The sequence below is a fragment of the Suillus subalutaceus genome (genome assembly GCF_016647625.1).
Source record: "Suillus subalutaceus strain FC151 chromosome Unknown DFJ58scaffold_38, whole genome shotgun sequence".
Lineage (NCBI taxonomy): Eukaryota > Fungi > Basidiomycota > Agaricomycetes > Boletales > Suillaceae > Suillus > Suillus subalutaceus.
In genome coordinates this window covers 171,497-189,278 of record NW_024540287.1, presented here as the reverse complement: position 1 = coordinate 189,278, position 17,782 = coordinate 171,497, and the positions used below count along the sequence as shown (strand labels likewise).

Here is a 17,782-nt window from a genome sequence, read left to right as displayed (position 1 = left end):
TCCTAGTCCAGAATGACAGTAACGAACATACCTTTCCCAGACAAGTTCGACTACAGTATCCAGTCCATCGCTGTTCCTGGCACCAAACGCCCTGGTCAAACCGGTGCGTCCCACATATTCGTCCGTAGACGTTTCATTAACATCGAAGTATTTCAAAGCCCACTATCGGAATGGTGAGTCCTATCTAGTACAAGATCGAGCACCGCATATTTTATAATCGCTCATCTTGTTTCATGACACTTCAGCACTCTATGGTCTTGTGGACGTCAACGTCCTGCCAACGCTTCCTGATATTTTTGACAACGGTTACAACATCAATCCGGACTGTAGACTCCTCGGTCACCGTCCGTTAGTATCAACCAATCCGCTCAAATTCGGCCCTTATGTATGGCAGACATACAAGCAGGTGGATGGTCGCAGGCGTCGCATCGGCAGTGCTCTGCACAGGTTATTCTCACGAGGTGAACTGCAGGGCGAGGACCTTGAAACCGTTGGTATATGGTCACAAAATAGGCCAGGTATCCGTGTCATTTCTCGCTCCGAGATCAGTTCTCATCGATCACCACAGAATGGCAACTTGTTGAACTCGCTCTACATGCTTACAACAAAGTCGGGGTCGGTCTTTACGATACCCTTGGCAAGGATTCCGTAGGCAAGTCGGTTGTCTTGGGTCATTTCATATTGTGCTAATGACTTCGCCACAGAATATATGTATGTCATGTTGTCGCTATCTTGTTAAACCCCTCAACAGTCGTGGTTGTCTAGTATCAATCATGCACATCTTAGTATCATATTCACTACGGTCGACCACATACCTGCGCTACTGAAACTAGCTCCCAAGGTTGCAGTCATGAAAATGATTGTGTCCTTCGACAGTTTTAGTCCAGATGCCCGCAAAGCCTTAGTGGCTTGGGGGGAGACTGTTGGCGTGCAGGTCAAAGAATTTTCGGAACGTGAGTATCTCAGCCTGACTTTTACCGTACCTGCTATTTACATGCGCCGTAGTTGAAAAGTATGGTGAAGAGCACTTGATACCACCATTACCCGTTTCACCCGATACAGTCGCATCACTATGCTATACTTCAGTACGTGGCTTTTGTATTCCATTTTAAGCATCATCAACCAGGGATTTTCAGGGCACCACGAGCCAACCTAAAGGTGTGGAGCATCCATCCTCTATCCTTCTGACCCTTCAATTCTTGTTCGTCAGGTGTGGTACTTACTCACGGAAATCTCGCATCGTCCGCATATTCGAACATGTTTGGTATGGACTATCCTCCAAATGGCAGCGTTCTCTCTTACTTGCCGTTGGCTCATATTTACGAGGTTTGGTTTTTCTTGCTCACCTTGCCTTCTATACTGACCTCCTTGCAGCGTGTGGTCGAACTCACAACCTTGGCCATTGGTGGATGCATCGGGTTTTCCACCGGCGATAACTTGCGTCTCCTTGAAGATGCGCAGATGCTGAAGCCTCACTTCTTTCCAGCTGTACCTCGTGTATTGAATCGCGTTTATCAGTCTGCCATGGCTGCTGGCAATGTCCCTGGACTGAAGGGCGCTCTCTTCAGGGCAGCTGTGCGGGCAAAACTCGATCAGTATCATGCCACAGGTGTCAGTACCCATCCATTCTGGGATGCCCTTGTCTTCCGGAAGGTATGTTATCATTGATTTTCTTGCATTTCTAGTTACAACTCGATATTTCATTCAAAGGTTCGTGCTGTCCTTGGTGGAAACCTGCTGCTTGTTAGTACGGGCTCTGCACCTATCAGTGCCGAGGTCATCGATTTCCTGAAGATCGCACTCTTCTGCGAAATTACAGAAGGTACAGTCGGTCATCTTTGATTGTCAATTGTCATCTGACGGACGGGTCAGGCTACGGAATGACCGAGAACTGTGGTGTCTGTACACATACGTTCAAGGCGGACCCTGATTGTGGAGGAACCATTGGTCCTCCTCAGCCCGTGAACGAATTGAAGTTGGTCGACGTGTCTTCCATGAACTACACGGTCGAGGACAAGCCCAATCCTCGAGGCGAACTCTGTGTCCGTGGTCCCAATTGTTTCACGAAATATTATAAGGGTGAGGTCGTGTACGAACAAGTGTATTAGTGGTAAGCGCTCAACATCATGACAGACGAGAAAAACACTCGGGAGACTTTGAAAGACGGTTGGATCCACACTGGCGATGTTGCTGAGGTCGACCCGCAAGGCCGATTCAAGATTATTGACCGTGTCAAAGTAAGTTTCCTCTCATATCACCCATCGGCCTGACTTCATTTTGTATTACACAGAATATCATGAAACTTTCACAAGGCGAATACGTTGCTCTCGAGAAAGTTGAGAACATGTACGTTGCATGTCCACTCGTGCAGCAGATCTTTGTCCACGGCGATTCTATGCAATCTTACCTGCTGGCTGTGCTCGTCCCGGACCCAGTGACCCTGGCTCCGTTAGCGTCCACGGTTCTCGGCGAGAAGGTAGCGTCTGACGACATCCCGGCACTGGAGAAGGCTATCAAGGACCCCCGAGTAGTTGCTCAGGTCCTCGGCGTTCTCAATAAAGAGGCAAAGAAGAATCGTCTGGCTGGGTAAGAAGACTTAGGATCTCTGGATAAGGGACGCTAACTAGCTTCAATAGATATGAGACGATCAAGCGTCTCCACATTAGCTTGGATCCGTTTTCCATCGAGGATAATACCTTGACTCCGACCTTCAAGGTCCGCCGCAAGGATGCATTTGCAAAATATGCAACAGAGTTGCAGGCACTATATGCTCTTGGAGAGCCAAACGGCGACTCCAGTAAGCTATAGATGAAGTGCCTAAGCACCTCCTCTAATCCATCTATGTGGTATTTACTTGTTGATATACAATTATGCTTCGTGTATTTGGTAACGCACTCAGGTTCTGTTTGATGGTATGGAAAGTGTCCCTATAAGAAAAGAGGTAAAATAACACGTGGATGGTCATGATAGTATGCTTTGGGAATATACAATGTAATTGCGTATCGCCTATTGCGGTAGGTCTTCTATTGGAAATAGGCTGTTCATCCGATCGTCCTCACACTGTTCTGCTCGACCTTGCGCGACGTCTTCATGCCCAGGAATGAGACCGTCACCATAATGACAAGCCACAGTTGTCCGCCCAATAAGTTGTACTCTGAGGAGATTGAAAATAGAGCGCTAGAAGAACATGAGAGCAATCCTGCGCGTGAAGGAGGACAGACATACCTGACCACAAATGGAGCAAATGATCGCGCGAAACACATTGCAAATTGAACTATGCCATTAGACTGCCCCAGCGATGCGGCATTCGGAGCATTCTCCTTGACAAGAATCATGCTGACGCTAAACATCATGTGTCAATCACTACAACCAGCCAAAAATGGACGAACACGCACGGATAAGCAAGGCAACAGACCTTGGTCAACATGAGGACAAAAGCGATACCAACCCACAGCAAAGCAACAGTAGTCGTTCCAAGTTCGCCAGTGGTCTCATCCAAGCCAGCACGAGCGATAAGATTCAGAATAGGCAAGACGAGGAAGGGATAAGGCCATATGCTTATGCAGAAGCTATACATCTTCGCAGAGTCGAACGTTCGAAGGAGGTAGGACATGATACAAAGTTGAATAGTAGCACCAATAGCACCCGAGGTGGCAAGAGAGTATCCAATTTGTGATGCCTATCTAGTTGTCAGTTGATCACACTTCTCCAAAGCAGGAAGAACTCACTGAGAACGCCAGACCGCCGGATTCAATTGGCGAGTAGCAGAACAAGACAAATACGACGTCGAAAGATGTGGCAAGATAGCTCAGCATGAACCCAGATAGTGCCAAAGCGGATATAATTGGTATCGATAATAATTTTGAAACACTGAGAGGCTTCTCAGGAAGAGCCGGTACGGTTGTGGCACGATTCGCCATTGTTTGAATTAGGGGAACAGCTTTTCTTGGCGTTGCGCTTGCTGGGCAGAGTCTAAGATGGGCATGAGATTCTCCACATAGCACACGGCTTTTGAGCTGCAGATTGGAACGTACCTCTTCAAGAAAAATGAACCCAAGGAAGATACCAATCATAGCGATCACGAATGCAATGAAGCATGGCAGGAAATAAGGATAATCCTTAAGGAACTGGAACCCTAATATTTCGGGATATTTTGAGGCTGGGTGAGAGAACGTTCCCGCCAATAAGTGGTCTATGAGTGTAGGCATGATCAACGTTGATATCCTGATTAGGTGCAATCAAGGAGCGCACCCAATGATTGAACCAAGAGGCCAGGTGAGGCCGTATATGGGCAAAGCCACCACCTGGTTTGTAGAGTCGGTAATTTCTCCCAGAACCGAATGAATGACAGCGACGTTTCCCGAAAATAATCCTCCTGTAGAATTATAAATCAGTCCAGGGGCAGAGGTATGGTCCGTATGGAATGTTCCCTACCTAAGCAACGTGCTACTAAGACACTCGCCAGCGATTTGGACAAACCAAACATCAGCGTGGTGATGGCGAGCCCAATTATGCCCAAAAATATTACAGGGCGTCGTCCAATAACATCTAGAGCGAGATGAGGAAAGGCAGACCGAATGCCGCGGTAAAAGTACCTGATATCTTAGCCCACTGGTAGATGGAACAGAGTTGAGATACAGCAAAAGTGCTCTCCTAGTGGTTAAGGTCAGTGAGAAGTGTGATTAGATCATGAGATCGAATTAGACGACGTACAACCAACCCGCTGTAGAAGCCTATTTTTGATGGGTCATCTGTGAGATGGAGATCGTTCATAAACTCGTTGACATATGGAAAGAGCTGGGTGAACGCTATGGGATCGACTAGACGAACTATACAGAGTGCAGCGAGTTGGCCCTTCGGTAGAGGAGTATACTTGGGTTTCTCAGCAATTTGAGCTTCAGGGTTGTGAGCATGGAGGAGTGGACATGTCTCATCATAATTGGCCGTGTCGTTGGCAGGAGTCATAGTTGAAGACGATGACAAAGGCAAGGGAATTCAAACCAAGGAAGATGGTATTTATGCGCAGAAATTCAGCAGATTAATGCCGACAAGAAGTGACGAAACCTCACTTGACACTTTTTCTACAGAACATAATATTTACGTGTCTTGTCCAATGGCAGAAGCGACGGTTCTGAAGGCGATATCTATAGGAAGAATTGGTGATCCGCGTAAAAACCTCATACTAGTACTTGTTGGAGATGTATGTATGTCTCTGAAATATTTAGAGCCTCCTAGCTCCAGAAGAGAGGGCGATCGTGATGGGACACAGGTCCGATATCCCGATTACGTAATAATCACCTTTAGATTAGGCACATGCACCCTGAAACTCCTATGTAGATTGTCATAAGGTCTCTCTGTGGGCCAGGAATGACATGGCTTGTCGTGTATTGCCCCATCTACGAAATTTTGTAGGCTCAGACAAAGGAGCAAAGCTGCAGAAGGTCAAGCTAAGCAGAACGCTACCTAAACGTCGGTTGATGCCGGTGGCTAAGACAAAAACATGCACAAACAGGGAGCTCGTCGTGATAGATGTTGTTTCCTGCATTGCAGTCACTTTCGTCATCCACTACATTCATCTGCTCTGCTTTATATCTACTCTTACTCGCTTTTAACTTGTTCACACCACTCTTCTATCAACCATGAATTTTAATGTCAACGATAATCCTCTTCTCGTCGCTCCTCGACCCGTTCGCATCACGTCGCACCTTGCTCGTTCTACACATCTCAAACTTGTCGCTTCTCAAGTTGATCATGTAAAGTTGTCCGAAGACACTGAACACATTGACGAGTACAAGCAGCCTACCCGTGTTGACTCCTCGGTTTCGTCCGATAAGGATATCTCCTCTCCCCGAGCGTCGCCTCGGTAGGTATCTATTTTACATTTAATTCCCGCTATGTTTGTCTCCTGAGCACAAAATTTTCCGCCTTGGCTTGCCACACTATCCCATTTAATCACATTTTGTACATCTCATTAATTCCCCTGATCACAGGTCCAGCCTTCCATCAGAAGCGCTTGAGGAGTTCCTGTCAATCTGCATGGGGTGGAAATGCCCATCATCTCCTGTATTACGACCACGTCGCAACGGTGCCGTGTCGCTGCCCACGTTTGGCCTTCCTTACAGGTCTAGGAGCAGAGTGGATTTTCTCCACGCCAAGGGTGATATCTCCAGCATTACACTCACTGAGGAGAATGATTGGGTCCCTCGCGCACGCTCTCCTCAGACCCTTTATGAGCGAGACGAGCTTGAGAACATTGACGTTCAAGACCTCGATACCCAAAGGTGGAACATCGCCCACTCTCTCTGTGAGCGCTAATAGTTATCCTCCCAAAATCCGCTTATCAGCATTCTTTGAGCAGCATCCCCAATATCTCGAGCGCGCAATCCATTTTTACGCCACCCTTCTTATGACATTGGCCTCACTGGCATTTCAAATTTCTCTCAATCATCCCCTCCGATCATTTCGGCAACTCCCATGTCTCCTGCGGCTGTTCCTCTTCCTGTCCCAACCCCTGATGAGTTGGTCAAGGTTTACTGAACCTCTGGTCTTTATCACAGTAGTCCTCGTCTCGTCGTCCTGTCGCTACTACCTTATATCTGGTATGTCCTTGAATACTGTGAGTTAGGTTTCTCGTCTTGCGAGCTGGTACTCAGCTTTAGACCAGTTCTCCAACTACATTAAAGATACCACTTTTGATTTGTTGATCTACTCCTCCATCCCACTAGTACTTTTGTTTTACTACATACTCATATTCCACGTCGGTGCCTCTCCAGTTCTTTCGCTTTGCATACGTTCCTTTACTATGTCCCTTGGACCACTTCCAGGTTTGTCTCTACTTGCTTCTCGCATGTTACCCGCTACTGCGCTATTGCCTTCTAGGAAGGAACTCTCACGTATTGTATACTATTCGATTTCCCGTTGATTTTTGTATCGGATTGATAGCCTCCATATTATGATGCTAGAAATATGAAAGAGATGACTGCTTCATATATACACATGTGGTGGAATATCGTCGTATAGATTAAAAAATACATTCAGTTTCCCATGGTTTTGAAAGTCCATTATTATATTCTGATTATTTTGACTGCGGAAAGTTGTATTATGAAAGCCAGCCTATCTGCACACTATAGCAGCACGTCGTGGAAGGGTAGATTTGTTGCAGTATATATATATAGGGTGTTGATATGATCGGTGCAAGTCGGTGAAATATAGGAGTTAGCGTATTAGTCTGGGATAGTATCACACGAGAAATATATTGACCCGCTTCCATTGTGATTTTACTTTCGAATGAAACGCTTCTGATCTGTACAATGACATTTGTTCCGCGTGCGATTAAGGGCTTATTTTCCGCTCATTGTCTAAACCCTTCTGAGATTGCCCAGACCTTCCAAGAATAGGTTTAAGAAAATAGTAATAGTAGGCTGGGTGGCACATCAACTAGCCTCGGTTCCAGAAATTCATATCCGTAAACCCCATCGGAGGAAAAGGTTCAAGGATAAAGTGGGCTGAGTGCTTGCCCCCCGACCCCCTTGGTCAAAAATACAGAATTTCCGCCTTCGTCGATGTAGAAGCAGTCTTCAAGGCGAATACCGATCTGTTCGTAACCATCAGCATTGGTCTAATCAGACGGCGTAAATGCAGGAACTCGTGACTGTACCTTGCCTTCAATGTATATGCCTGGTTCGTTCGAGAAGGCGTTCCCTTTTTGAATGGTGTCATCGGTTCCTCCGCGGAGGTATGGAGCTTCGTGATCTTCAAGCCCAATTCCTTCAAACACTCAGTCCCAAAACTACAAGTTTGTGCCTTACTTAGTGCTCACCGTGACCCAGTCTGTGAGTGAAGTATCCTTTGTACCCACGCCCGTCAAGCCAATCACGCGCCACCTTGTCTACGGCAGATGTATTCGCCCCCTCCTGAGCCGCTGCGTGCGCCAAGGTCTGGGCGGTGTGTACATCATACCAGATCGTAGTATGTTCCAGTGGAATGGAGCTATCATGCAGCATGAATGTCTATGGAGAACCTCAGCCAACCGAATGGTTTTCACGGCAGAATTATGGATACCTACTCGTGTAACGTCGCTGTTGTATTCAAACAGCAGGCCACCAGTATCTATGAGAATGAAATCCGCTTTGCCCAGTGCGCGGTCACTCCCGCTTCCATGCGGGAGAGCAGCGTTTTCTACAGCAGACGAAAATCAACAAGTCAGCCTCACAGACACATATAATATGTATGTCAAGTTTGAAAGAAGTCTTACCGCCAAAAAGTACTAACGCCCATCTTTCTGTAAGACCAGCAGCAGCGAGTGCCTCGTCTATCATCGCTAGAACTTGTGATTCCCGTATCCCGATGTACATCTGGGCTTGCACGGCCCGGATACAAAGAAGGGTGACCTTGATGACTGCGATGAGCTAGCCACGTTCGAATGCAAAAACATCCGCTGACCTCGTTCACACATCTCAGAAGGTCCAGCTCTGCTTGAGATTTGCGCTCCCTGAGCTGGGTGACTTCAGGTGGGGCAGACATGACGCGGACGCCAGGGGCGACCTTCTGAAGACCGTCGACAATAAAATATCTCATCATGCCATCAACATAGATGGGCCCTTCAAGTTCAAGGGCGGAAAGCGCGTGCAGCGCGACAGTGTATGGGTCTTCGTCTTCTGCCCAAGCGACATACGAAACATCAGTTCCAGGTACTGACAAACGTCTGGCACGCGTTTCCTCGAATGCTGGTGTGATGATAGTGACCTTAGCTACAATGTTGGCCTCCTCGAGTGTGGGAAAGATTATAAGTAACAGTGGTCTTTCTGAAAGGTGCCATGTCGCCTCGGAAATGTTACCAAAGTACTGCGCGTTTGCGCCAGGCTCTGCGATGTATGCTGATGCGCCATTGTCATACAATATTTTTGCCAAGTTCTCCTGGCGTTGGCGAAATTCTGAACCGTTTATGGGCTGCGCATCCGAACAATGACTTGCTAGGCCTGTCCAGCGGTCGTAGTCGACTGAATAGGATTCGGGGCTGACATTAGTGAGAAACTGCAAGTAGAAGATGGTTGCACAAATGGCAAAACTAAAGAAAAACCTCCACTAAGGTAGATGATGTCCGCGTGAAAGTCTGGCAATACTCAGCAGTGTGAGCAGCTTACCTTTGATAGGCTCCGTGTCACTTTGAATGTAACAAAAGTTTGAGTGGTCTCCTTCCCAGAAACAGAGGTGTCGACTTGCTCATCTCTCAGCGTTTGCTGGGCAAGACAAAATAGCGACTAACCATGACTGTCAGGTTTCATAATGTTAATGATTAGCGAGAGGCGCTCCCAATTAGTAAGTAAGTCTGCTAGAGTGACCTATACTGCATCGGGCAGTGGCAGTGCACCGATGAAGGAGTCCGACTCGGAGACACCGTGACAAACCGAGACAACCCAAAAGGTTTACAAACTTCACGCTTCAACAACCCCTACTTTAACATCATGGAGGACACGGAAACTTTGCTAGCATTGGTCCGCAGCCTACTGACTGTTCCACTGCCAGAACTGGATGTTCTTCTCGACGCGCTCTTGTCGCACGACGGAGACGTTCATGCTACTGCCAAACAGCTTAATTCTGGCAATGAGACAACGTCTAAGCCAGTGAGCAGTAGTTCAAAAAGAAAGGATCGTCCTGCGGATCTTCAGGGCTGGTTAATCGCAGGCAATTCAAAAGCCGAAACCACGGTTTCCAACAGTCCTCCTCGAAAGAAAAGAGACGTTAAGGAATCCAGTCTCTCCCCTGTTAAAGCAATCATCAAGGATACCACTGTATACAGCGGCTCTCCAACCAAACCCAAAGTAGACTTGATGTCGGTTCTACGCCAGCCACCCTCGAGTACGCGGTCTGTACCGCGTCTCCTTCCCCTGACGTTGACGAATCCCTCGATGGTGGCTCAGCACACCCCCTGCACGATGCATTTATCTATATTACCACCAGAGCTTGCATGCAAACTATTCTATTCTATGCTCGATCTGTCGCGATCTTGGAAAAGGAATAAATGGTGGCTATTTGATCGTGTCGTTGAGAGCCCTCACCGCACATCATTCTATGCTCGAAAGACAGATGGTGTGGAGTCTGATAAGTCGTGGCAGGAGGCCGCGCAATATTGGTGAGATCAGAGAGTGTTGTATCTTCTTGAGACAAATACCTAAACCGATGCACCAAAGGTATAATGGTCGACAAACAGACCCACCTGATGTCTTTCCTGATGCAATGGAAGAAGCCTGCTTGTATGTAGAAAATATGGTCAACAGAGAGATGCAGAAGCGACCCCGCCTCCCGCTTGAATGGGCAGGTAGGGGCTCCGAAGGTCAAATCTGGCGTGCCAATGTAGCCGCATCAAATTGTTACGAGGGCACAAAGGACAGCGTTGGATTTCACTCAGACCACTTAACATATCTAGGACCTTATCCAACTATTGCTTCACTGAGCCTCGGTGAGCATCCTTTAACCCACTGTCCTGTGTAGTCATACCGCGCCGTTCACAGGGACGACGAGAATCTTTCGCCTTCGGGAGGTCGTACCAAGCGAAGAAATCCACTCACGGAAGGCACAAACATTCAACATTCCTTTACCTCATAACTCTGTAGGTCTCTGCGCTGGCAATCCATGTAGAACTAGACTAAAACCCGCATCTAGTTGGTCATCATGCATGCCAGCACCCAGGAAAAGTTCAAGCATTCAGTCCCCCCTCAATCTACACTTGACCTCTATCGACCTCTCTTACCTCACCATTCTGGCCTGGAATATCCATCAGAACCATCCAATTGTCGTATCAATATAACCTTCCGGTTCTATCGGCCAGACTTCAGGCCGCAAAGCATCCCGCGTTGCAATTGCGGCATACCAACAATTTTGCGTCCAGACATGAAAAATAGACATGACGGTCGGACGGACCAATACTGGTGGACATGCTATGCTGGCACGCAGAATGAAGGAAAAGGGTGCTCGTTTTGGCGGGTCATGGACATGAAGGCCGAGGGTCGAGGGCCGACCATTTCTGATGTAGGGAGCAAGGAACGGTAACGTGAATTATGCCACGGATGTGCTGAAGTTCATGCGATTGCACCCATGGAACAATTTTGGTACGTCACTCTCGTTGCATCATTGTATGGAAAAAGGCTGAAAAGATTACAACAGCGGCGATGAACATTTCGGGAACAACAGGTTAAATGCGTTGATAGATTCCCCTGATCGTGATGCAAGTTCCCTCCAACCTCCAAGGCTTCGGGCGGCGAACTTGGAATGATCATCAGTGCAAGCATGTGGTAATGATGATGGGTTCTGTAGTGGCCCGGCAATATCAAAATTTTCACGAGAACTCGCTGGCCGCAGCCTGCGGTAACAAGAATGTTCAGACTCTTGCCTGATGACATAGAACTAAAAGAGAACTCGTCGGCGTATTCCGGTAGCCTCTACAAGATAATCTGGATTCTACGGCATCCCGCCGCAGGATAATACATAAATATCATTTGACATCCCCATGGGTCATGGCTGGCTTGAAGACAAACACCTGAAGCCATACACAGGATGGCATTGTCGTAGGACAGCCATCACAAGGCACGTGCGAACACCTTCACTTTATTGTTTGGCAGGTGGCAGAATTACATAGAGCCACGCGGTTTTTCATCCCACACCTGTGAATTCCATTCTCTAGCCACCGGTCGATCAGGACGTAAAGCAGCACACGGCATGGTCGAGTCACAGGTGAGTCTGCGAGGTAAGGTCTTGACCATCCTTAGCCCCGACAATTGAACCTTCGTGCTCGAATTCAATTGAATTTGTTCACGTTACCGACCACATTAACTCGATTGGCTTTCCTAGAAGACGGTCTGACACGGGGCGTCCATAATCAGGGACTCCATCTCCGCTTCAGCGCCATATTAACGCACCCTGATTGGCACTTATCCATTCACAGAATTATTTATACCTACGCTGAGTATGAGTCTGAATTCATCAGAGACGTAACGGGGTTCCGGTGGAGATCGAACAGAATGATGACGCAAGATGCAGTTGGAGGCGGTTGATGTGACACCAGTAGCTGGAACAGGAATACGCTGACCTGCCGCACGGCGCACGCTGAAAATGACAACTCCCGGAACCTCGCCGCAGTTTGCCTTTCAATGATGGCACAACTTCCCATGGCACGTACCAGTGACATCTCTTCTGAGCTTTTTTTTTTGAATTGACGGATATGATGGGAACTGTGGTCATTCAATAATAGAACACAGCAACAGGCGACAACGTTTTCTGAGCGCTGGATGGAAGGCGCTCCTCGTTTCAGGGTTCAAGCTCCTATGAACCCCTTCTGTCGATGGTCTCCGCCTAACTTAGGGTTTGTGGCGCCGTATATTAACCTTGCTTGGTGTTCTATTTGTCAGAGTGAGTGAATTCTCTGTTATCTGAATTCAATGGCCTTTCCATAATAAAGCTTCTGCACTAGTCCAATTGCAGAGCCTGAGCTCCATGATATCTCCCATGTTTTGAGCTTAGTTCCCGGAGTTAGAATTGGAACAGTTCAGCCGCACGGCCACGGCCATCATCTTTTGTAAGTAATATTAAAAAAAATATCTGGTGAACGTTCCTGTGACACTTGATGCGGTTGTATTGTACTCAGTGTGTAGAACTATTTCATGTGTTCAGTTTCCCAATTTTAATGAATCACCTAGGGCAGACCCTTGCAGACCATTGGCCAGTTGTGGTGTGATGGTATCAATGGTCGACTGTAGATTTGTAGTGTACACAGTATAAAACCTTCTGTCTCTAACAATCGTGCAAGATCTCGGTGTGATCACAAGAACTTGAGGGCAAGAGGAGCAGGTGCTCGGGTGTGGAAGAATTGCTCGGCATCGACGTTAGCATTTATAGAGTCAGATCCGTCTTCTGAATGTCTGAACCCATGGCTATCACCACTACCAGTGTGCGCTGCAGCCACGTACGCGTATCACAGATATTGTATCCTCCGCAGCAACGCGCCGTACTTACCAATAGGAGACAGGCTGCACTTAATGCACGTTGAATGTGAAATTTGAATATTTTATTTGGCTGAACGTGTTGAGTGAAGTCACGTGGTGGCGTTTTTCTGATTCTCCGCTCTTGCCCGAGTTCGCAGCGCATCAATCACCTTCAGAGCCAGGCCTTGCCATTCTCATTACTTATCCATTAGACCATGGCCCGTGTATCATTCCAACCGACCCCGCCAGCTCGTTTTGCCAGCACTGTGTGTATCGTTTCCTGTTATTGAGACCAAGGTCCAGTTATTGATGCTTGCTTTTGACGTGATTCAGCTGGCCAAACGGTGGGGACCGACGCTAGGCATATGGGGCGTGGGTGCCGGTACCCGCTGCTCTCTTCGTGCGTCTAGATAGCGCTGCTTCCTCTTATCTTTCTCTGATTCACCAAATAGTTATTGTCTGTTACCCCGGTTGTGAAAAAGGGTTTTCTCGTAAATATTCCGCTGGTGAGGTTCTATGTTATCATGTACATTCATCCTGCTCATTGTTCAAATCTTGCGCGTGACGGATACAACTTTAGATTGGGAATTACTACGAGGACAAAACACCTGCTTCGGACAAGCCGTTCTGAATGTCCCGCAATTATAGACACATACCGCCCTTTGAAATACCACTATTTCATTTAATGTAGAATGCGGCCGCCCAGAATATAAATTTGTGATCATCTAAATCCTCCGCGGAGGCGTCAATACAAATTGTGATACCACCAAACTGTAGCCATGGCTTTCAAAGTTTAGCAGATGTTGTGTTGTCACGGTCAAGGTCACTAGTAAGGTCGATGCCTAATTTCCTTTCTAATTGCTTGACTGCATTAAGAGTGCCACCTATCGGAACATCTGAAAGAAGACTCGTCAGGACAGTTTGCCAGGATTTGTCGTTGACGCCGCATGTCTAAGCCGCTAAAGATAATGCAGCCGCGGACGCATGTACGGATCACATGTACTTAGAATACGCGACTTACGGATGGTCCCATGCCAAGAGCGCGTGCGGCCTTCAAGTTCCTGTTGACGGTTAGAAGTAAGAGCACTCCACTAGGAACGCGATAGGAACAGTCCTTACATTCCTATATCATCAAGGAAGACGGCTTCTCCAGGGCGAATGCCATTTCGGTGACAGGCAAGAAGATAAAATTCGGGATCAGGTTTCCTGTTGATGGGTTGAAAGCAGTATAAGTGACACTATCGCTGAACGTCGTGAAGATAGTAGTTGAAGGTTTTCCTAACGTACCGCATGCCCAACTCGCTGGAGTCACAGAAGTCGTCGAATAACGCGCGGAGATGAAACTTTTCTTTATCATCCCATCCCAAGAATCGCAACTCCGAGTCGGGAACCCCCATAGGTTGTCCTGCAGTCAGGGGTGTCGAAGAAGCAGAGTCCGTAATGTGCTTCGAGTAATTATTAGTTAGAGCGATGATAAGCCATCTTCCCGACGCTATCGCAAGGCACTAAGTATGATTGGAGTGTACCGTGATACAATAGAATCACCTCTTATCCGGTGAATGGCGCGTAGGATGTGGCAATCATAGGCCGTAGTCTGTCGCATCATCCTACCAAAAAGCTTGTGGCGTTGGCGGGATTAGTAACCAGAGCAGCGGTTCATCGGGTATTTCCAGCACTGACCTCGCGGCCGTCAATATCAAGTATCACAGGTAAAGTCGGGCACTCTGATTCGACAGAGATTAAAATATTTACCCAAGAAACGTACGAGTATGAGGCCATACCTATTTTTTTGCGAGCACAGTATTCCGTGTACCATTTGTTACCATTGTCTGTGTCAGAGAGGTCACGTCCAAACTCTTCGTAAAATGAGAAGAGGGATAGCTCTCCACGTTCGAACTTCTGCCAGGCACTACCGGGCCCTCGGGAGGTCCTGCCCGCAGCAAAGTCAGAAATACAGAGATGAACATAGCTTGGGAAAACAGACATCGAGACATTCAGGTAATCCTTTGGCAGGCCTTTCTCCGACTCAAACTCATCGATTGCAATGAACGGGCTATGAAGGACGACGCCGCCAATCTATAAATCACAGGGGGCAGTCGCCCGGGGATGATCAATGATTAGCAACTATGACGAGTAACAGACGGCACCGCAGGCATTGTTCGCGTCGGGACTTACATCAAAAACAATAGCCTTCAAGTGAGGAGAAGACATCGGTTAAACAAACCCGGCGGCTTCTACGTACGGAATGGCGACCGACTGTGACCGCTGCCGCACACGGAAGTTGTCAAACCGAATTGCAGACAATCAACTGGGAAAATCACGGCATCTGAGCACGAAAGTTACCGTCGGTTCATATATATAATCACTATTAATCCCGGCGGTTCATACGTTCATAAATCCTCAAAAATTGAGTTCTTGAACGTCTCGCGAAACATTTTCATCAAGTGTCCATGTCAGTAGATGCCAGTCGTTGTCAATGCCATAATTGTCAGAACGACGACATGTCTTTTTCCACACTCGCCTAGGGGGCTACCTATTTGTGGTATCGCTAATGCTTCTACACGGTTGGTCGGACTTTGAAAATATCTCTTACTTTCTTGACTCCTTGTGCAACGTCGTCTTCGGGATACTGTGAAGCTTCCATCTCTGCCAATTCAAATCGTTCAGCTGTATCCCTTATCGTTACCAACTTGCAAGACCAAATATGGCTAATCCACGGCAGCGTCGTAAAGCCAAATCATCAACGCATAAAACTGTATCACATTCACGGCGTGCACAAAAGCTCCTGAAGAAGATGCCAGGTGAGATTCCGTTGATATCGTGTTATTTGCATGAAACATGAGCGTTGATCGGATGTTCGCGGATCATCGACTCCCTTGTTTGTTGTATCCGAGTCGTCTTGTACTATTGTCACTATACCTGATTGGTTTTTAAGATTCTGAATGCGACCGACTATGGGCCTAGCTAACGAAGTTCATCTTTAGTGATACGAGGTCCAAAAGCCTTGCAGCACGCTTGGGATAAATCAAAGACAGTTCACCAAAAGTGAGTTCATACCCGCATCTATTTCAACTTGTTTTGCTGGTGGGGCTGGTGCTTTCGAAGTTGTCAAATCTTACGGCGATGCGGGCTTCGTCGCCGATCACCAGACTTGGGCGATTAAGGATTATCTACTCGGCTGGTATGATTTTTGAGACGAGTTGTCCCACGTGGGCGACTGTCCTAGCGGAACTCGTTTTGATTCCTGTCAACCTCCGCGAGACTTGTCGCCAGCTCCGCGGCTCACAATTAATTCAATGAATTGGTTCTTTGACCGGTCGATTAAATCTCTGAACAATTTTTTTCCTACAGTTATGCTGCACTGGGACTTCAGTTCGCTTTGACCCCCACGCAATCGGGCGGAACAGAGCGGACATCAATCCCTCCAAAAGGTTTAGCTGTTGCTGGCTCAGTCTCTGCTACCCCTAAATCAGTTAAGTCTGGCCCCTCGACTATCCCCAGAGGGTTTGGAAGAATTATTCGAGACGAATTCGGTACCGTGATACGAATCGACGTTCCTGAATTCGAGGAGATCCAAGACTCTGTACAAAACACTGAGCTCCCAGAAACGGACGTAGATGAAAAAATTATGGGTGAATGGGTTGGTTGTCTCAATAAAACAAATCTTCCAAATGACATGATTGATACACGAGGATTATCATCGTCATCTGGGCAGGGAACAACACATCCGATTGTTGGTGAGTGCCGCTGTTGAAATGAATGTTCTAGTGGTTTGTGGTTCGATGCCTTCTGGCGCGGAATTCAATTTTCCATGATGTTGGTATGATGTCAAATGATCTCAATTAGAGAGGACATTGACATACGTTTTTGGACTGTTGTACTTAGATTTATTTTTGTGGTGCCTACGGCACGAGTGCTTCTTTATGGTTCATATGACATACGAGATCTTTCGATTACTGATTGTTTGAAATAACAGCGTTAGAGGAACTGTCGGCCTCGGGCAGGGCAATTTCGCGGCACTCGTCATGTGGAGAAAGATCATATCTGGCGCGTTTAATCCAAAAATATGGCGATAACTATGAAAGGATGACAAGAGATCGCCGTCTAAATCCTGAACAAAAGACAGTGGGTGAGCTAAAAAGGGCGGTCAGAAAAGCGGGCGGGGTGGAGTCATTCTGCTGACCGATATATTATGTGGGCACATCGCAGACTGACTCATCTTCACAATGCAATACAGGTCTGTAATTCCTGTGGATATTTACAAGATATTACTTCTCCAGCACTACAAAGTACGGCAACGAGCTCTCGGTTAAGAGGAGTGCACCGACCCCGATATTAAGAACTGTACATTGTGACTGTCACATATGTCATGATACGTCACACCGGAACTTCGAAAATACCCAAGGCTGTGTACGCCCAATCGGAGCGAAGTTCCAGAGTGATTGTACGTATTCGACTAGTATGCACCATGCTGTTTTCTTGAATGAATCTCGTTAAGCAGGGTCAGGGGTGATATCACAATGCAAATCACTAGTACTAGTACTACTATACTTTGAGTTATGTAAGATATCCCCGACGGCTCAAGAGAGCACGAGGCGGCCGCTCATGTCCTCAATGTGTGGCGCAAAGTCACGAAAAGGTCCCCTGCCGCCTCGAATCTTCATGTGTGCATATATTTACCAATCTGCCAATGATGGTTTGTTCAGGGACAAGCTTTTGACATGAGCGTATCACCGACAATGTTGAAGAGTATGGGCCTTGGCTTGAGTCATAAGTATCATTTTCCATCATAGAAAAACATAGCT

General features: G+C 47.3%; 8 protein-coding genes across 8 annotated transcripts; 5 read left to right on the top strand and 3 right to left on the bottom strand.

Annotated features, from left to right (window-relative positions):
- Window positions 1-12: 12 nt before the first annotated feature.
- On the top strand, window positions 13-2,808 carry DFJ58DRAFT_726677 (long-chain-fatty-acid-CoA ligase; the record flags this gene model as incomplete). The annotated part of the gene is made up of 15 exons (XM_041385394.1): window positions 13-103; window positions 159-173; window positions 246-518; window positions 569-656; window positions 705-711; window positions 752-953; window positions 1,006-1,085; window positions 1,137-1,158; window positions 1,211-1,326; window positions 1,375-1,653; window positions 1,711-1,822; window positions 1,873-2,079; window positions 2,134-2,237; window positions 2,291-2,586; window positions 2,637-2,808. 15 exons carry the CDS (start codon window positions 13-15, stop codon window positions 2,806-2,808), a joined length of 2,064 nt encoding a protein of 687 aa, XP_041245132.1.
- A 104-nt stretch (window positions 2,809-2,912) lies between these two features.
- DFJ58DRAFT_782185 (major facilitator superfamily domain-containing protein) lies at window positions 2,913-5,183 on the bottom strand. The gene is made up of 9 exons (XM_041389831.1): window positions 4,714-5,183; window positions 4,596-4,653; window positions 4,435-4,548; window positions 4,265-4,375; window positions 4,031-4,192; window positions 3,729-3,961; window positions 3,396-3,679; window positions 3,226-3,342; window positions 2,913-3,177 (listed from the first exon to the last, which is right to left on the bottom strand). The coding sequence occupies exons 1-9, from the start codon at window positions 4,963-4,965 to the stop codon at window positions 3,042-3,044; spliced, it is 1,467 nt and encodes a 488-aa protein (XP_041245131.1). The 5' UTR covers window positions 4,966-5,183; the 3' UTR covers window positions 2,913-3,041.
- A 456-nt stretch (window positions 5,184-5,639) lies between these two features.
- Window positions 5,640-6,537, top strand: DFJ58DRAFT_658675 (uncharacterized protein; the record flags this gene model as incomplete). Its single annotated transcript, XM_041382043.1, has 3 exons — window positions 5,640-5,863; window positions 5,991-6,304; window positions 6,359-6,537. 3 exons carry the CDS (start codon window positions 5,640-5,642, stop codon window positions 6,535-6,537), a joined length of 717 nt encoding a protein of 238 aa, XP_041245130.1.
- A 609-nt stretch (window positions 6,538-7,146) lies between these two features.
- DFJ58DRAFT_782181 (peptidase M24, structural domain-containing protein) lies at window positions 7,147-9,316 on the bottom strand. Its single transcript, XM_041389830.1, has 8 exons — window positions 9,266-9,316; window positions 9,144-9,217; window positions 8,443-9,084; window positions 8,255-8,390; window positions 8,066-8,178; window positions 7,820-8,009; window positions 7,658-7,767; window positions 7,147-7,594 (listed from the first exon to the last, which is right to left on the bottom strand). Exons 1-8 carry the CDS (start codon window positions 9,282-9,284, stop codon window positions 7,490-7,492), a joined length of 1,389 nt encoding a protein of 462 aa, XP_041245129.1. The 5' UTR covers window positions 9,285-9,316; the 3' UTR covers window positions 7,147-7,489.
- A 514-nt stretch (window positions 9,317-9,830) lies between these two features.
- On the top strand, window positions 9,831-11,049 carry DFJ58DRAFT_658837 (uncharacterized protein; the record flags this gene model as incomplete). Its single annotated transcript, XM_041382054.1, has 4 exons — window positions 9,831-10,132; window positions 10,191-10,459; window positions 10,512-10,609; window positions 10,663-11,049. The coding sequence occupies 4 exons, from the start codon at window positions 9,831-9,833 to the stop codon at window positions 11,047-11,049; spliced, it is 1,056 nt and encodes a 351-aa protein (XP_041245128.1).
- A 2,054-nt stretch (window positions 11,050-13,103) lies between these two features.
- On the top strand, window positions 13,104-13,708 carry DFJ58DRAFT_782174 (uncharacterized protein). Its single transcript, XM_041389829.1, has 3 exons — window positions 13,104-13,243; window positions 13,311-13,349; window positions 13,430-13,708. Exons 1-3 carry the CDS (start codon window positions 13,193-13,195, stop codon window positions 13,661-13,663), a joined length of 324 nt encoding a protein of 107 aa, XP_041245127.1. The 5' UTR covers window positions 13,104-13,192; the 3' UTR covers window positions 13,664-13,708.
- Window positions 13,709-15,291, bottom strand: DFJ58DRAFT_782173 (HAD-like protein). The gene is made up of 9 exons (XM_041389828.1): window positions 15,153-15,291; window positions 14,962-15,053; window positions 14,759-14,907; window positions 14,658-14,701; window positions 14,523-14,595; window positions 14,265-14,469; window positions 14,097-14,183; window positions 13,999-14,038; window positions 13,709-13,928 (listed from the first exon to the last, which is right to left on the bottom strand). The coding sequence occupies exons 1-9, from the start codon at window positions 15,186-15,188 to the stop codon at window positions 13,764-13,766; spliced, it is 891 nt and encodes a 296-aa protein (XP_041245126.1). The 5' UTR covers window positions 15,189-15,291; the 3' UTR covers window positions 13,709-13,763.
- A 187-nt stretch (window positions 15,292-15,478) lies between these two features.
- DFJ58DRAFT_782171 (ribosome biogenesis protein Nop16) lies at window positions 15,479-17,444 on the top strand. The gene is made up of 4 exons (XM_041389827.1): window positions 15,479-15,778; window positions 15,962-16,022; window positions 16,329-16,714; window positions 16,954-17,444. The coding sequence occupies exons 1-4, from the start codon at window positions 15,682-15,684 to the stop codon at window positions 17,157-17,159; spliced, it is 750 nt and encodes a 249-aa protein (XP_041245125.1). The 5' UTR covers window positions 15,479-15,681; the 3' UTR covers window positions 17,160-17,444.
- The last annotated feature ends 338 nt before the right edge of the window (window positions 17,445-17,782 follow it).

What these genes read in the sequence shown, in the direction of transcription:
- DFJ58DRAFT_782185 (XM_041389831.1), bottom strand. Translation starts at nt 4,965, where the DNA reads ATGACTCCTGCCAACGACACGGCCAATTATGATGAGACATGTCCACTC. An exon ending in GCTTCTACAGCGGGTTGGTT is followed by an intron (nt 4,654 to 4,713) that starts GTACGTCGTCTA and finishes CTTAACCACTAG; the next exon opens with GAGAGCACTTTTGCTGTATC. An exon ending in CTTAGTAGCACGTTGCTTAG is followed by an intron (nt 4,376 to 4,434) that starts GTAGGGAACATT and finishes ATAATTCTACAG; the next exon opens with GAGGATTATTTTCGGGAAAC.
- DFJ58DRAFT_782181 (XM_041389830.1), bottom strand. An exon ending in GGCGTTAGTACTTTTTGGCG is followed by an intron (nt 8,179 to 8,254) that starts GTAAGACTTCTT and finishes CGTCTGCTGTAG; the next exon opens with AAAACGCTGCTCTCCCGCAT. An exon ending in GCATATACATTGAAGGCAAG is followed by an intron (nt 7,595 to 7,657) that starts GTACAGTCACGA and finishes GGTTACGAACAG; the next exon opens with ATCGGTATTCGCCTTGAAGA.
- DFJ58DRAFT_782174 (XM_041389829.1), top strand. Translation starts at nt 13,193, where the DNA reads ATGGCCCGTGTATCATTCCAACCGACCCCGCCAGCTCGTTTTGCCAGC. An exon ending in CAGCTCGTTTTGCCAGCACT is followed by an intron (nt 13,244 to 13,310) that starts GTGTGTATCGTT and finishes GACGTGATTCAG; the next exon opens with CTGGCCAAACGGTGGGGACC. An exon ending in CGACGCTAGGCATATGGGGC is followed by an intron (nt 13,350 to 13,429) that starts GTGGGTGCCGGT and finishes TTCACCAAATAG; the next exon opens with TTATTGTCTGTTACCCCGGT.
- DFJ58DRAFT_782173 (XM_041389828.1), bottom strand. Translation starts at nt 15,188, where the DNA reads ATGTCTTCTCCTCACTTGAAGGCTATTGTTTTTGAT. An exon ending in TTCCTTGATGATATAGGAAT is followed by an intron (nt 14,039 to 14,096) that starts GTAAGGACTGTT and finishes AACCGTCAACAG; the next exon opens with GAACTTGAAGGCCGCACGCG. An exon ending in CTCTTGGCATGGGACCATCC is followed by an intron (nt 13,929 to 13,998) that starts GTAAGTCGCGTA and finishes TTAGCGGCTTAG; the next exon opens with ACATGCGGCGTCAACGACAA.
- DFJ58DRAFT_782171 (XM_041389827.1), top strand. Translation starts at nt 15,682, where the DNA reads ATGGCTAATCCACGGCAGCGTCGTAAAGCCAAATCATCAACGCATAAA. An exon ending in GCTCCTGAAGAAGATGCCAG is followed by an intron (nt 15,779 to 15,961) that starts GTGAGATTCCGT and finishes GTTCATCTTTAG; the next exon opens with TGATACGAGGTCCAAAAGCC. An exon ending in TCAAAGACAGTTCACCAAAA is followed by an intron (nt 16,023 to 16,328) that starts GTGAGTTCATAC and finishes TTTTTCCTACAG; the next exon opens with TTATGCTGCACTGGGACTTC.